At 43.4% G+C, this 17,221-nt stretch overlaps 1 protein-coding gene across 3 annotated transcripts in view; it reads right to left on the bottom strand.

Annotated features, from left to right (window-relative positions):
* Positions 1-17,221, bottom strand: part of LOC308672975 (synaptotagmin-like protein 2) — a 52,144-nt gene that overhangs the window by 14,690 nt on the left and 20,233 nt on the right. For all 3 annotated transcript variants that reach the window (XM_081336300.1, XM_081336302.1, XM_081336301.1), the window contains exons 2-7: positions 16,388-16,539; positions 14,376-14,903; positions 13,889-14,040; positions 5,164-5,245; positions 2,290-2,380; positions 1,077-1,161 (exon numbers count right to left, since the gene is read on the bottom strand). In XM_081336300.1, the coding sequence (XP_081192426.1) occupies positions 1,077-1,161; positions 2,290-2,380; positions 5,164-5,245; positions 13,889-14,040; positions 14,376-14,497 (532 nt within the window). In that variant the 5' untranslated portion in view covers positions 14,498-14,903; positions 16,388-16,539. The remainder of the gene's footprint in view (positions 1-1,076; positions 1,162-2,289; positions 2,381-5,163; positions 5,246-13,888; positions 14,041-14,375; positions 14,904-16,387; positions 16,540-17,221) is intronic.

Here is a 17,221-nt window from a genome sequence, read left to right as displayed (position 1 = left end):
AAAGTCAGCTTAATCAGGAATAGAATGGAAATAAGACAGAAGGAAACAATGTAGGCTAAGTCTCAATTTCAATAGCAATAGCCCTTAGACTTATATACCGCTTCACAGTGCTCTACAGCCCTCTCTTAGCGGTTTACAGAGTCAGCCTCTTGCCCCCAACACTCTGGTTCCTCATTTTACTGACCTCGGAAGGATGGAAGGCTGAGTCAACCTTGAGCCGGTCAGCATCGAACTCCAGGCTGTGGGCAGAGTTAGCCTACAATACTGCATTCTAACCACTGTGCCACCAAGGCTCCTAATGCAACATCCGATCACCTACAGCCATAGCAATAGCACTTAGACTTATACGCCACTCCACCATGCTTCACAGCCCTCTCTAAGCAGCTTACAAAGTCAGCATGTCATTCCCAACAATCTGGGTCCTCATTTTACCGACCTCGGAAGGATGGAAGGCTGAGTCAACCTTGAGCCAGTGAGAATCGAACTGCCGAACGGCTGGCAGCCGGCAGTCAGCAGAAGTAGCCTGCAGTACTGCCTTCTAACCACTGAGCCACCAGGGCTCTTTCAAACCACCATCACTGTTCTTAAAATATTCAGCTGATCGGAAACATGAAGTTTATCCTGTTCGTTCTTCACTAGCAGCAGTGGTCAACACATCCACTGACTACATATTGTCTCTTAGATCCAATTTGGGCGTCAGCCACCCAGCCTCCATCTAAGATCAATACTGCTGAAAATGGGTGGCAAATTGCTAGACATTAGTAGTGCAATTTTATTGTCAGCTGAAAAACAGAAGAAATAAATTGATGTAAATAGTTTTAGGATAAAGTAACAAGAAAACGCTAAACGCAGACTTGCAACACACAACAACTTGTTTACTTGGGCAATAATACTTGTGCCCTATTCTCCAACCCTTAAAAATAACACTTAAGTATGTGTGTGTGTGTGTGGGGGGGGCTTGCCCTGAAATAAAGTTAGCCATATTCTCTCCCTGTGGGAATGTGTTGCCTCATGCTTTGTGAAAAACCTCATTCCTTGAGTTGAAACTTTTAAAACATGATTTGTAGTTTTCTTACCAACTTCTGAGTTTTCCCTTGTAGCCACAAATGGACTGACCACAACTCCACTGTCTGCTGGAGATACATCTTCTACACTGGATTTCTGAAGAAGAAGAAGAAGAAGAAGAAGCAAAAGACCAGATTTTTGTGACCAAAACAGAAAGGCTTTGTTAGGATTTGTTAGGATTTGATGGTTTGTTAGGATTTGATGAGGTCACCAAGGACTGAACTACTAAACCTTAAAGCTAGGGATGACAAAATGGAGAATGGAGAGCTCTTTTTAGATGTTCCCTCTACGTGGGAACTGAAGGCATGAAGGGGACACATGCCCACCATCTCATCTTAGCTTCCATTCAGTAGATTTAGCAGAAGGATGAATGGGCTTTTCAATGCACCCTTCCACATAAACTGTAGGTAGGTCCAAACTGTCAAAAATCCCAGTCATGGCAGGTTTCTTGACTGCACAAAAATCTGTCTGCATAAAGTTGGTGACAATGACAACAATTAATCGGTTGAACAACTTGCCTCTGAAAGTTGGGGATGCTCCAACACTGGAGGTTTTTAAGAAGAGACTGGACAGCCATTTGCCCACTTAGAGTCTCCTGCTTGAATAGAATAGAATAGAATAGAATAGAATAGAATAGAATAGAATAGAATAGAATAGAATAGAATAGAATAGAATAGAATAGAATAGAATAGAATAGAGCTGGAAGGGATCTTGGAGGTCTTCTAGTCCAGCCCCCTGCTCAAGCAGGAGAAACTATACTGTCTCGGACAGGTGAATGTCTAGCCTCTTCTTAAAAATTTCCAGTAATGGAGCATCCATGATTTTTGAAGGCAAAGCTGTTCCACTGGTTAATTGCCCTCACTGTCAGGAAGTTTCTCCTTAATTCCAGGTTGCTTCTCTCTTTGGTCAGTTTCCAACCATTGTTTCTCATCCTTCCCTCTGGTGCTTTGGTGAACAACCTGGCCCCCTCTGCCTTGTGGTAGCTTCTCAGATTGAGTAGAGGGTTGGACTAGAAGACCTCCAAGGTCCCTTCCAAATCTGACATTTTGTATTCTGATGTCTGTACCTTTGTTTCAGGCTTCCGGCGAATGAGGTGGAGCTTCCCCTTCCCCAGTTCCCTCTCTATGAGGTTGAGATTCAGGTGGAGGACATATCTAACAAGACCTAAGTTTCTTGAGATCAAGTTCCATGCTACTTCCTTGGTTTTTTTTTTATTTTTACTACCTTTTCTAAAGAGGAAGGCCGGGCCGACAATTTCTCTCTTGGCTTTGACTTGAGTTGCCCTTCTGTAGAATTCAAACCAGCTTCATACAACCTGTAGAGACAGAACAATATTTCATCAGAAGACCCAGAACTTGAGACATGAGAGAAACGATGTTGCTTCTGGACACAGGCGGTCTCATGTTGCTACTTCTCATGGTTTCTCCCACTGTTCTTATAGATAAGAAGCACCATAGAGTGAAGGAGTTTCTAGTCATATTCAGTTTGGCAGAACCTAAATCAGGGGTCTCCAAATGTGGTAACATTAAGACTTCTGGACTTCAACTCCCAGAATTCCCCAGCCAGCTTCTGTCCTCTTAGAAAAGTTTGGCCAAGTCTAAAAAAACATGGAGGAATTCTTTGAACCACGGAAATGAACGGTTATATAGCACGTCCCCGTAAAAAAGAACTGATATTTAAAAAGAAGATTGTGCCATTGTTACACACCATGATATATACCATTGTCAGTTGGATATAAGTTTAAAGGGGGCTTCTGGGGGAGAAGGAAAGGAGATAAAAAAAAGCATTGGTCAGCATGGTGTTAAATCCAGGCCATACAAGCATAGCAGACAAGTTAAAATGCATTCAAGTGCAGGACCATGGATTGATTTTAAAATGCTGGGAATTTTAAATTTTACTTTTTTTAAAAAAATATTTCTTAAAGTGCTTTTTTAAAAATATTTTTAAAAGTTAATTTTTAATTTTAAAATTTAAATTTTAAAGTGCTGGGGAATGCATAAGCAAGAAATCTGTAATTTCCAAGCCAGAAAAGGCTATTTTATACCATTGCAACCCTACATTTCTCTTCCATGTCTGCTTGTTCATACATATATGGGCAACATTCAGGCAACAATGATGGCTGTTTGCTTTAACTTTAGTCTTTTGTGCAGAAGTGCTGTATAGACCATGATGTGTAGCTGGGTGAAGACTTAACTAAGGTTGGTTTATAAAAACAGTTCTACTGAAGCAAAGCAGGGCTGGAATTGTAAACCCAGCTGCAAGATGCAAGCATCTTGAAAAAGTTTCCTGTAGTAAATAGGAAATTAATTTAATATTTGAAATATAGGAGAAGCCAGGTGCTCCAGACGTCAGCCCCATTTAAACCAGAATCTGATCCAAAAGTAAATCTATATGTTTGATGTATTGAATTGCAAAATGCTCAGTTCCCCCCCCCCCCCAATCTAGTTTCTTGGCAAATGAACTGCTAGGAAACACAAAGCTGTTCGGTTCCTAGATAAATAATCTAGCAAACTGCATGAAAGTGTTCCAGCATTTCAGCTGGAAAGATTTATTATTAGCTTTTCTTTTGCAAGCTGGCTTTGCAAGCTTTCTTTTTGCAGTCAACAAAACCACTGCCGGAATTGACAGCTGTGGTTTTACCTGCCAGTTTAAAGAACAAATAGTGCCTATTTTTGCAATCAGGCTTTAACAGGGCAGGTTTTACTTCTTGCCCAGTCTCTAGAATTTCAAACTTGGTTGTGCAATGGACTTCAACAATCTCACTGGGAAAAGTCCGGAAGAGAGGGACAATTAAAAATACAATACAAAAGGAACCCATTCCCGCTGGTGCTTAAATGTAAAATGCCTCCTTTCTTGATAGCCTAACACCAACAATGTCAAAACTGAACTCTCCCAACCTCCACTTCGAAAGCAGCATGCAAAACAAAAGACTTTTGCTGAATCACATTTGGGGGGGGGGAAAACACGGCTTGACATGTTGCCAAACCTTAACAGGATAAAGATATCTTGGCAATTCCTGCAAAAGGTTTTAAAATAACTCTGATTTAGTATAAATAGACAAACAACTGCATTCCTGCAGTACACTGAGCTGGGATGGTGAAGGACTGGATTTTCTGGATTCGCACAATACAAGGAACCCAATGTTAGCCAGACCAAGGTTAAAATTAATCACCGTGTAATGCAGCCTCCAAGTTTGCAGCTGAGCTACTGAGGGCCCCTGAATCCCATCAGCAGAGCATCTTCCTCCTTCACTTCTCACGCTGAGCCTGCATTTCTCATCGCAAAAGCTTTGCTCACGCTACTGAAAGCTCCCCACCATCTTGCCTTCATTTCCTATTCTTCTCTTGCACCAAAACAATCGTCCTGACTTGGTCTGAAGGTCTCCTTCTATCTAACCCAATTCTGCAGTTTTTCCCAGGCTGCCCCCATATCCCAAGAATCCTCTCAAGATTTATGGATGGATGGATGGATTGAAGGACATTGATGTAACCACTCTTCTTAACCAAGGTAACTCTTGGTGCTGGGTTAATAAGAAAGGATGCATGTTGCGTTTGAACCCCAGTGGAGGACCAAAAATTACAGACGCGGAAAAAAAATAAAAATACAGTAAAAGCAACAATGGATGAAAAACCCAGTCAAGATGACTCTAAACCTTTCCCAACAGCCTGAAACCAAGAAATCTTCAACAGCAGAAAGCAAGTCCGCTCACATGCCAGATTCCATTAACATCTCGGTCCTAATGCTTGGGAGAAAAGCAAGGCCTTCTAGAACAGCAGCGGAGTTGTAGCTGTCCAAGGATCAGCAGGAAAGGTTGTTCCATAAGGCAGGTGCCACAACAGATACTATTATGCTGTCACACTTTTTCTTTCTCTTCCTAAGCCCACTGACCCACTCTATCTCCAATTTTCTTGGATTTGTCTAGTTTTTGCCCTCAGCTTCCATATGAAGCTCCTATATTTTGCCCATGCTCGTCCAAAAAAAAGGGCTTTGTTGGAGAAAAAGCAGGCTATAAATGTCATCTATTAGTAATAAGAGGTTCACAGCTAAGCAAGGAACACACCCTTAGGTTAGTGCTTTCAACTTGCGTTTAAGGATTACCTTCCTTCTTCTGAGGGAGGCGAAGATGAAACAGCTGCCTGTCCACCTTCCACGATTTGGGGGAGGAATTCATTATCGGTACCTGTTGAGAAAAGCCAACATCTGTTTTCTAAGAATGCTACATTTGGAAATTCCTCGGCCCTCCCTGCAATAAGACGAGGGGCAATTAATAATGAAGAACAATCAGCCACGCTATGGTAATTCAGCAGCGTTGAAAGGTTCTTGAATCAACAGTGGTTGGAATGGTTTTGGTATGGTGTTGTTTCCCCCACCCACCAGAAATGAATCTGATCATGCCAGGAAGCAGCATGGAGCTGAACTCATGGGCGAGAGCTGGGTGTGCAAAATGACAACGGGTGAGGTTCAAGGTCTTGGTTATGATCTTCAAGTCCCTACATGGCATGGGTCCGGGTTACCTCGGGGACCACCTGCTGCCGGCGACAACTCCCCTCCGCCCCGTGCGTTCTCACAGAGAGGGCCTCCTCAGGGTGCCCCCGGTCAGGGAATGCCGACTGGCGGCCCCCAGGGGGAGAGCCTTCTCTGTGGGCGCCCCGGCTTTGTGGAACCAACTGCCGGTGGAGCTCCGGATGGCATCAGACCTCCGAACTTTCCGTCGTGGCCTGAAGACCCATTTATTTGAATTAGCTGGTCTGGCCTGATGGGGGAGTTGGGTTTTAAATTCTTGTTTTAGGATAGTATTATTGTTTTTAATTGGGCACTGATTTAATCTTTGTTTTAATTTTTGTATTGTATTGTATTGTTATTTATATGCCCTGTGAACCGCCCTGAGTCCCTAGGGAGAAGGGCGGTATATAAATTAAATAAAACTAAACTAAACTAAACTAAACAACACGTTGTGTTACCAGGATGCAAGTTGACAATGCTAGCACAGTTTAGTTTTGCTTTTTATGTTGCCTTTTCGTTCCAAAGCTTCAGATAATGTACATTGCAGTCACTTTTTGCCTTATGGGATAGGCTGAGGAGGAGGAGAGGATGGGGAGAAGGACTAGCCTTAGGTCTTTCTATTCCTACTCTACCACCTTCACCTTGCTGGATCTTGAGATGAGAGGGAGGGACTGGCCCAAAGTCAGTTACTGTAGCTGAGGAATACCAGAACACTAGAAACTCGTCGCCCCTCATTATTCATACAGTACATCATCCTTTTGACATCATCTTATCTTCATCACCATCATCATCACTGCATCTGCATCATCGTATCATCATCACTGTCATATCATCATCATCATCATCATCATCTCTTCATCACCATGTTATCATCATCATCATCATCATTGCTGGAAAAATCCCCATTAAAGTTATTTCAACCAGCCACCAGGCCTTGACCTAAAGGCAGGATTACATTCCAGTGAAATTGCACCAAAATTAATTGCAATCTTCCAAAAATGGAACTGCCAGTGTTGCAAGTCACTTGGTACATATCAACAACTTTAGGGGTGACACCTCACTGAATGTTTTCAAAGAACTGAGAAAAATATTCTTTCTGAATGAATCTTGCTCTTAGTTTATTGTCCATACTGCCTAATAGCAAATGCAAATTGTATTTGCATCCATCCATCCATCTACCTATGCATAAAGTGATACAAAGAAGAATTTGGAGCCAGGCTAAGTTGTTAGTAGCCAAGCCTCGTACCACAAAACATTCTTGCTTTGGTGAAACTGTTTTGGCTGAAAAGCTGACTTCACAAAAGAAGAAATTTTGTAAACTTCAACAATGATTTCTTAAATTTTGGTCACCATATTACAAGAAAGATATTGAGAGTTTGGAAAAAATCCAGAGAAGAGCAACTAAGATGATCAAAGGCCTGAGACCAAAACATACGAAGAATGGCTACGGGAGTTGGATTTGGCTAGTCTAAAGAAAAGAAGAAATAGGGGAGACATGATAGCAGTGTTCCAGGATTTGAGGGGCTGCCACAAGGAAGAGGGGATCAGGTTGTTCACCAGAGCACCAGAGGGAGGGACGAGAAACAATGGCTGGAAACTGATCAAAGAGAGAAGCAACCTGGAATTAAGGAGAAGCTTCCTGACAGTGAGGACAATCAACCAGTGGAACAGCTTGCCTCCAGAAATTGTGGGCGCTCCATCACTGGAAATTTTTAAGATGAGGCTAGACAGCTACTTGTCTGGGATGGTATAGGTTCTCCTGCTTGAGCAGGGGGCTGGACTAGAAGACCTCCAAGGTCCCTTCCAGCTTCTATTCTATTCTATTCTATTCTATTCTATTCTATTCTATTCTATTCTATTCTATTCTATTCTATTCTATTCTATTCTATTCTATTCTATTCTGATCAGAGGTGTCCAACTGTGGCAACTTGAAGGCTTCAACTCCCAGAATTCCCAAGCCAGCTACATCAAGTTGGACACCCCCGTCTTAAATAATCATACTAGCTATTTTTAAATAGTTTTCCTAAAAGGTAACAATTATACAAATGCAGTCTTTGGCAAAAAAAGATTGGATGAGCATGGATATTTAAAATATTTATTTTTGTAGGATTGCCTGTGTTTATATATATATAGATGTATGCACAATCCCAATGTTTCTTTCCCTTAAGGTGTTTTTTCCAATTTTGTAAGTTTTTCTGTTCTATTCTGACATTTTGTTTTAATTAAAAAAAATCCCCAGAATTCATGTTGCAGAAATTTAACAAAGGAAAAAAAAACATGAGGGTTAAAATCTATAATTTTGTGTTTGGTTGCTCTGCACTGAGAGAGCAAAACCTTTAATATCTACCATCTTCTTGTACTTGGAAATTCACCCCGGGCTCCACAAATGCTGGTTATGTTTGGCTGTTTAAAGCTAGCCAGAGTTAAGGCTTGACAGGGCCATAGCAACAGTTGAGAAATTTAGCACATGCAGCCCAAGAGAAAATGGGCAATGGGTAGCATACTGACAACAGCAAACTCTATCAAAACTCAGCACCTCAACACCTATTTAAACCCTACACGGAGATCGAGTTTGGCTTTTTTTTTCAGGAGGCCAAATAACCAATCCAGATCAAAGCTGAACAAGGCAGAACTGAGTCTGTCAACAGAGTTAATCTGCTGCAGGATATTAAGCCAGCAACTTCCTGTTTGGAACCCAAGTTATTTGAACTTGGCAAACAGAGGAGGTGACTGAGTGAGGGCTCATAAAAGGAGATGCCCTGTGCTTGTTTGCTCTGGCAGAGAAGAACACAATCATTTTTTAAAAAAAATTCCTTTTTGCTCTGCTAGTCGAAAGGAAAATAATGCACGCCAGGTAAATTGTGCAGAGAGCGTGCAGAGTGCTGGGGGTGGTGGTAAATGAAGCCTTAGAGTTTCAAACTCATCTGTTAGGACTGAACTGCCAAAGGAAGTTTCATTTCAAGCATCACATGGGTAGGGGGCAAGATAGGGTGCAACAGAACATGGAGCAACAGAGTTGGGAGGGACCTTGGAGGTCTTCTAGTCCAATCCCCTGCTTGAGGAGGAGACCCTATACCAGGGGTAGGCAACCTCGGCTCTTTTATGACTCATGGACTTCAACTCCCAGAATTCCTGAGTCAGCTATGCTGACTCAGGAATCCTGGGAGTTGAAGTCCATGAGTCATAAAAGAGCCGAGGTTGCCTACCCCTGCCCTATACCATCTCAGTCAAACAGTTTCCCAATCTTTTCTTGAAAACCTCCAGTGATGGAGCACCCACAACTTCTGAAGGCAAGCCGTTCCACTGAATCTTCTCACTGTCAGGAAATTTCTCTTTAGTTCATCTTAAAAGTTGCTGATATTGAGAAACGACGATCTCTGATCAAGATCCTCACAATTTTTGGCCAGTCTGACAGCAACACTCAAGATCACCTTAGATCTTAAACTAGGAAGAGACCCATGCAGCCACCCTTCCTTTGTAAATCTGAGACAAAAGAACAAGGATAAGAGTAACTTGTCTAAACTTGTTCATGCCATTCAGTTCGTAAGAATTCATAACGTTCCCTTTTTACTGCAATTTTTCTTTTAAGGAATACAGTATTTCAAAACAAAAAAATTCCTCCATCTCATCTAATCGTTCTTAATATTCAAGCAATTCATTTTTGGATTTCTCTTTACTGGAAATTGTCTATCTGACTTATATAGAAAGCTGTTCTTGAGCCTTCAAAAAATGTAAAAGGTGGTTTTCAATACAAGCCTAAGAAAACAATGACTTGGAAGGAAAAACTTTGGTGTTCTTATAAATAACATTGTGAACTCAACACTTGTCCAACCTGTTTCTCTGGCTGGGTTCTTTGTTTGGTTAAAGGTCCACCTTTTAAAATCTCTTCACCAACTTACTATCTGGTTGAAAACAGAGTCCTGATAAACATAAGAATTTCAGAGTTATATAAGCTCCGACAAATTCAGGTTGATGTGGCTTTATATTTTCTATTCCAGCGTTTCCCAACCTTAGGAACTTGAAGATGCGTGGACTTCAACTCCCAGAATTCCCCAGCCAGCATAGCTGGCTGGGGAATTCTGGGAGTTGAAGTCCACGCATCTTCAAGTTCCTAAGTTTGGGAAACGCTGTTCTATTCAAGTGCCATGTCAACATTAGTTAGGGTCGTCTCAAATGCAAAACATGGATCTATCAGTTGAGTTTGAACCCGGGTATCACCAATAAAACAGAGCCAACCAACCGGCAAGTGGTGGTGGTTATTTGCATTATATTTTTTGATACATGAAATGAATGTAGGTAAATGTGTAAGATTCTAAATAAAGCTCTAAACGCACACTAAATCTACATACAATTGTAAACCAAGAACCAGCTACCCAGGATAGAGTTAGAATTGGTCCAGCAGTTAGCTTTATCTGCTGTTTTAATTTCATATAACTGATTCTTTTTTTTTTTACAGTTTACAGTTTTTTATTAGTTTATAATATAAAATACAAAAATATGAAAGCAAACAGTAGGAAAAATAAGGGAGGGAAAGGGGAAAGGAGAAGTCGAGAAAAGAAGGGAGACAAAAAAAATGGCGTTGACTTCTGACTCCCTCTGGTGCAGTAGAATAAAACTAACATCAAACCTCAACTTTTTACTTTTATATAATGGTATAAAGTAGTCATTTCTATTACAGCAAATCTATCTAGTCCAAGGGTAGGCAACCTCGGCTCTTTTATGACTCATGGACTTCAACTCCCAGAATTCCTGAGCCAGCTTGGCTCAGCTTGGGAACCTCTCCCTTTCCCCTCAGCGTGGCTGGCTCAGGAATTCTGGGAGTTGAAGTCCATGAGTCATAAAAGAGCCGAGGTTGCCTACCCCTGATCTAGTCAGTAAAACCCAAAATCAAAGCTTCATTTTTCCCCCCACCTCAAGCACAAAGTCCCGAAGCAGTTTCCAAATAGAAACCCTAAGTATCTATGTTGGTTTTGTTTTTGCTAATTAGACAGGTTTATTGTTATAGAAATGGTTTGTACATAACTGTTGTGTAAAAGTAAAAAGTGGTGATTGTAATGTTGTTATCTTCTACTGTGCTAAAGAGCGTCAGAAGTTGGTGCCTTTTTTTTCTTTTCTTTTCCCTTTTTATACTATCTTTTCCCTTTTCCCTCCCCCTTCTTCAGGTTTTCTATTTTTTAAAAAATTTCTCATAGTATTTTATATTTTGACAAGCCAATAAAACCATTATTATAAAAAAAGGGATTTGTTTTTTTTCTTTCTTTGATCAAAGCAGTCAATTTAGCCATCTCTGCTAACTCCGGCAATTTTTGCAGCCGTTCGTCCACTGTGGGGGTTGAAATGTCCTTCCCATATTAACTGATTCTTGTTTATCTCTCAAACCATTATGTTGCCAACATATTTTTTTTTATATTTCACTTAAAACTTTTTACCAAGTCTTCGTTTCATGTTACTTTGGGAGGTGAGCCAGAACTTACCCCTCCCCAAATTTAAAAGCGACACCAAGATTGATATCAGTAAAGCTATCAGAGTGGGGGGGCATCAAAATTGATGACAGGTGGTCCTCAACTTACAGCCACAATGGAGTTCAAACGTTGGGTTGCTAGGTGAAATGGTTGCTAAGTGAACGTTGCCCCTAGATTTTCAGAACATGTTATGGCTTAGGCGTAGGTGCTGTGTGAATTTAGCCGGGTGTGTTTTATCCAAGGCCACTTTACGGTCAGTTCAATTTGTATCTTTCAGTCCTTTATTGGGGTGGTTGGCAAGATAACTCCAGGCGAAGGAAGAAAAATTATCGGTGCCTTGGGGGGAATAAGGTCAAAGAACGTGAAAAACAGAAAGCACGTAGATTTAGCTTTCCTGCACGTTAGGAGAGAACATGTGGATTTAAGAGGAAACAGAAGAAAAAGTCAGAAAGTCCCTTAAGAAAGGGGAAAAAAATGTCTTCTCACTTATCTTCAGATGCCTTCCAGGAAGGTCACTTTCCATTTTCCAATCATGTCTGTCTCACGTTCCTAGAGACAGGCTGCTCAACGTAATATCCGGAGCAAGACTTGATTGGTTTCTTAACTTGATCATGCCAGGCAACTGCCCCAGTAACCCAGAGCCAAACTCTTGCTGGCAAGAGATTTAACCGAGGAGTTTGTAAAACTGCCGAGCTGGATTTATTCTGCCACGCATTTTGAGGCAAAGGGTGTAAATGTAAATGTTTTTATTGGAAAGAGGGTGAGCCTTCATTACTATTGTTTCCCTTTACCAGGCATACACAGTAGAAGGCATATACAAAGAAAGCAACCAACCAACCAACACAAGTAGCTTCCCTAGATCGTTTTCTTTTGATATAGAGACACAGAGTGATGAGAATTCACTCTGGGTGGTGTTTGTGTCACCGCATCTCACAAACGATGTGGGAGACCCCACTCCTTTGCTCTGAGTCAGAGTCTCCTTCTTTTACAGGGACCTCCTTGCTTTAATTTAATTTAATTTTTAATTTTAATTCCATTTATATTCCGCCCTTCTCCGAAGACTCAGGGCAGCTTACAAGCTTAGCAATAGCCTTCATTCTATGTATATGCCTGCTTATTAGGGCTTTCACACACACCCCAAGTGGCATTTTTTACAAAGTCAGCTTAATTGCCCCCAACAATCTGGGTCCTCATTTTACCTACCTCGGGAGGATGGAAGGCTGAGTCAACCTTGAGCCTGGTGGGACTCGAACCTGCACTAATTTCAGGCAGCTGGTGTTACTTAAGGAGGCATTAGCCCACTGCTCCACCAAGGCTCTTGGTGCTCTTGGTGCTGTTTTCCTCCCAAACTGAAGTGCCCCAAGCACTGTCAAAGCTTATGAACCGGTCCAGCCATTAGCATCTGAGATCAGTGGATTCTCAATCTTTTTTTCACCAAGGACCCCCTTTAAATACCTTTCATGGCCACGGACCATGGCCACAGGCCCCCAAAACTTAACTCAAGATTTGTTTTAAATCATAACATGTCTTCAAGCCTTCATGGACCCTCTGTGATGACCCTGTGCCCTCCCCTCCCCTCCCCAGGGTTCACAGGCCACAAGATGAGAACCACTGTCTTAGATCGTATAAGCTCTTAATGAAAAGAATACCCCATAAATATCAAAATGGACAGTGATATTTATGTGTGTGTGTGTGTGTGTGTGTGTGTGTGTGTAGCCTGTGTATGTGTCATGTATGTGTATGGGTGAATATATATTTTCTTTGAGAACAAGCAACAGAACTTCATTTTTAAAGGGGCCAGTGTGCTCATAGTAAAAAATGACAATAAATCTTATTTTGTCTTGTCTTGTCTTGTCTTGTCTTGTCTTGTCTTGTCTTGTCTTGTCTTGTCTTGTCTTGTCTTGTCTTGTCTTGTCTTCCCTTCCCTTCCCTTGCCTTGTCTTGTCTTGTCTTGTTCTGTTCTGTCCTGTCTTGTCCTGTCCTGTCCTGTCCTGTCCTGTCCTGTCTTGTCATCTCGTCTCACCTCACCTCATGTGACCTCATCTCATGCTATCCTATCCTATCCTATCCTATCCTATCCTATCCTATCCTATCCTATCCTATCCTATCCTATCCTATCCTATCCTACCCTACCCTACCCTACCCTACCCTACCCTACCCTATCTCATCTCATCTCATCTTATCAAGATGTGCTCAGTTTTGGGTTTTGGCACACAAGTTCTGTAGGCTGGAATCCAGCCGTGGTTTCTCATATCTGAGTTTCCAGTCTAGCCAAGAGTCCTCATAATCAGGCTACAGAACAGCAAGTGAGCCATTGTTTACAGAGCGTTCTTGAGTTACGACCACAGTGGAGCCCAACATTTTTGTGGCCAAGTGAGATGTTTATTAAAGGAGTTGTGCCCCATTTTACAACCTTTCTTTCCACAATTGTCAAGTGAATCACTGCAATTGCTAAGTCAGTAGCATGGTTGTTAAGTGACACAGGTTTCCCGATTGATACGGCTTGTCAGAAGGCCCCAAAAGGGGATCCCAGACACGGCAACTGTCAAAAATATAAGTCGGTTGCCAAGTGTCTGAATTTTGTTTATGAGATCATGGGGATGACACAAGTCTGAAAAACCGTCATAAGCCACCTTTTTCAGTGCCGTTGTAACTTTGAACGCCCACCAAATGAACTGTCGTAAGTTGAGGCCTACCAGTACCCTGTTATGGTGGGAATCATGGCTAGTGTTTCCCCCTTGAGCTGAATCAGAAACAAAATTTGAACCAGGTTTCTGAGAACAGGGAAGAGTGGATGGAGCCTCAGACTGAGTGCGACCTGAATGTCTGTCTAGCCATCAAAATGCTTCAACACTCACAGTCAGAATTGCTGTTTCTCTTTCTAATTGAAGCTCGGAGTAGATCGGGGCCTTCTAAATCCTCTCGGAAGCGCTGGGCCTTCGCTTCATGGAACCATTCGCCCGTCACAAACTTCTTTTTCTTTTCATCCTTCAGCGAACCTTGCAACCGCCTAAGCAGAAGATCAGAGCAAAAACAAAAAACCAGAAACGAGAGAAAGCACATGCCACAGCTCGATATTTGACGAACATCTTTCACCGAAAACGTGCCAAAGAAACACACCGTCAGACTCCATGTTAAAGACCTGTAAGCTCAAGATCATGGCTGGCTGGGGAATTCTGGGAGTTGAATTCCATCCCTCTTAAAGTGGCCAAGGTTAGCAAACACCGCTCTAGGGGGAGAAATAAACTCTCTGGTTTCTCAAAAGGAGAATTCCCAGTTCTGCAACCATCTGGTAAAGATAATCTTGTATCTTGGATGCACTGTCAACAGGTTCCTCCTACTTACCTGATCCGATCACTGTCCTTTTTCTTGAGCTCTGCATCCCTCTGCAGCACTCGCATCAGCTTGCCATACTCCTCCTCGGTCAGAAAACTGAGATCCAGCATCTTCTCCTTGATGTCCCACATGCCAGTCCAAACGCTGGCCCTTCAGATGCACAATGATGAGCAGTGAGCTGGTCATGGACTCTGAAGCTATCTGAACTGGCCAGCCATTCAGGCCAGGCTGGCAGGCAGAAGGACCTCTTGGAAGGTCCGGTTCGTGTAGCAAAGGCTGAGTCTGTCCTGCTCCAACTGGAGACTCATGTAGCTGTCGGTGGAAGGATGAAACTGTTTCCCCACAAAAGCCTTCCTACTCTGCTTGGTCTGGCCGGAGGGGGAAAGCGTCAAAGGGTGAGCCATTGACTTGAGCGGCCCGAAATCTGAATGGCGATTTTTCAAGGATTGCGATCGCACATTGGAGCACTGAGTCACTGGCCATTCCAGCATTGGTTGTCTTGAGTCAAAGGAGTCTGCCAGTCCACTTCTCTCGCGTCTGCAGAGGAAGGGGGGGGAAGGAGGGAAAAAGGAAGGAAGGAAGAAAATAGAAGAGGAGGGAATAGAGGGAGGGAGGGAAGGAGGGAGGGAGGGAAGGAAGGAAGGAAGGAAGGAAGGAAAAAGTGAGAGGGAGGATGGATGGAAGGAAGGTGGGGAGAGGAATAGAGAAAAGGAGGAAGGAAGGAAGGATAGAAAGGGAGGAAGGAGGGATAGAAAGGGAGGGAGGGAAGAAGAAAGGACAAAGGAAAGAGGAAAGGAAGTAAAAGGGAGGGAGGGAGGGAGGAAAACAAATGTACTTGAGGTGCTCTTTTAACCAGTATGCTGATGATACCCAGCTTTTTATTTCGACCCCAAACCACCTCAGTGATGCCCTTGATGTGATGTCCCGTTGCCTAGAAGCAGTTCGGGTCTGGATGGGGAAGAACAGGCTTCAACTCAACCCTGACAAGACTGAGTGGCTGTACATTCCGGCATCCCGGGACATTCAAAATGTTCCATCTCTTTCTATGGGGGGTGAGCTCTTACCCCCCGTGGATAGGGCTCGCAACTTGGGAGTCCTCCTAGATTCACGGCTTACCCTGGAAGACCACATAACAGCTGTGACTAGGGGAGCCTTTGCCCAGGTTCGCCTGGTTCGCCAATTATGGCCCTATCTAGACCGAGATGCCCTACGTACGGTCACTCATGCACTTGTGACCTCTTGTTTAGACTACTGCAATGCTCTTTACATGGGGCTGCCCTTGAGGACCACTCGGAGGCTCCAACTGGTACAGAATGCAGCCGTGAGAGTTGTGTTGGGAGTCTCCCGATACTCCCATGTTACACCTCTACTCCGTGAGCTGCATTGGCTCCCAGTTGTCCTCCGGGTGAGATTCAAGGTGCTGGTAATGGTTTTCAAAGCCCTACATGGCATGGGTCTGGAGTACCTTAGGAATCACCTGCTGCCAGCGTCAACGTCCCTCCGCCCAGTGCGCTCCCACAGAGAGGGCCTCCTAAGGGTGCCGCCGTTCGGAGAATGCCATCTGGTGGCTCCCAGGGGGAGGGCGTTTTCTGTGGGCGCGCCTGACCTATGGAACCGTTTACCGGTTGAGCTCCGGATGGCTCCTGACCTTCGCTCTTTCCGACGCGACCTAAAAACCTATTTGTTTGAACAATCCGGTCTGGTCTGACGGGTTCTGTTGTAATTATTGTTTTAATGTAACTTATCTTCTACATTTGGGCATTAGGGTTTAATTTGTTTTCAATTTCTGTATTTGTGCATTTTGATATTTATGTCACTGTTCACCGCCCTGAGTCCTTAGGGAGAAGGGCGGTATACAAATCAAATAAATAAAATAAATAAATAAATAAAGGCAACATAGGGCAATCACTTGCATAAACTGGGAGTATTTACCTGTGCCTGAACACATGAATTCAAGCAATCAACATTCTGTTAATCATAAATGAAAGATCTCTTCATGGAAGAGTAGAAAAATCACCTACCTGGAGTGGAAACCTCGAATTCAATTCCCCAGATGTGGACTTCCGGCAAAGAGACTTCTGCACGCTAGAGAACAGGATGCTGACCTCTTGCCACTAGGCCCCTTGTCTCAGGTTCGTGAGAATCTCTCCGCAATTTTCTTTTCTTTTCTTCTCTGGGTGAAAGAAGAGATGAAGTTGAAAGGGGAGGGGGCAGGACTTCCGGTGGCTCCGTGGCGCCGGAGACAGCCTTCCCGGGCTGCCCGCCGCCCAGCTGTGTGATTTTTCGCCCGAAACAGCGCCGATCAGCTGTTCGGGCGAATTTGAAGCCCCCTCCTCGGGAGAAGAGGAGGGGGTGAGCCCCCAGGTAGGGGTTGAGTTCTCCGGGGCCGCCTGAGCTTGGAGCTTGGGCGGCTGAAGGATCGAACTCCCCCGCAGCCTGGGCTGCTCCCAGCTGGCTAGCGTCTCTGCTCCGGACTTCATGGAGCAGAGCCAGGCGTCTGCGACCATCCCTGCTTGAAGGAGAGACTATGAAAGGGAAAGAGCAGGCAGAGCAGTACAAGAGGGAAAGATGAAGAGATGAAAAGGATTATTTTATTTTACTCTCGAGCTTGATGGACTTTGCTTAAAACTTAAAGTGAAAGTGCGACACAATTGTAAGTAAAAGATGGCGTCTAAACCTCCCCCTAGAACTTTTCGGAGTGCTGGAAATTCTCCGGTGCAACAACAATCATTACTGCAGGCGTTGCATTCTCCAGATGTAGTGACATCGAAGGATCTTGAAAAACATACCCAGTTAATTTTGGAGTCAATGGGTGTTAAATTTGCACAGATGGAGGAGAAATTGGAGAAATTGGA

Source organism: Vipera berus (assembly GCF_964194415.1).
Source record: "Vipera berus genome assembly, chromosome: 11".
NCBI classification, from domain to species: domain Eukaryota; kingdom Metazoa; phylum Chordata; class Lepidosauria; order Squamata; family Viperidae; genus Vipera; species Vipera berus.
This window is presented reverse-complemented; position numbering and strand designations above follow the sequence as displayed.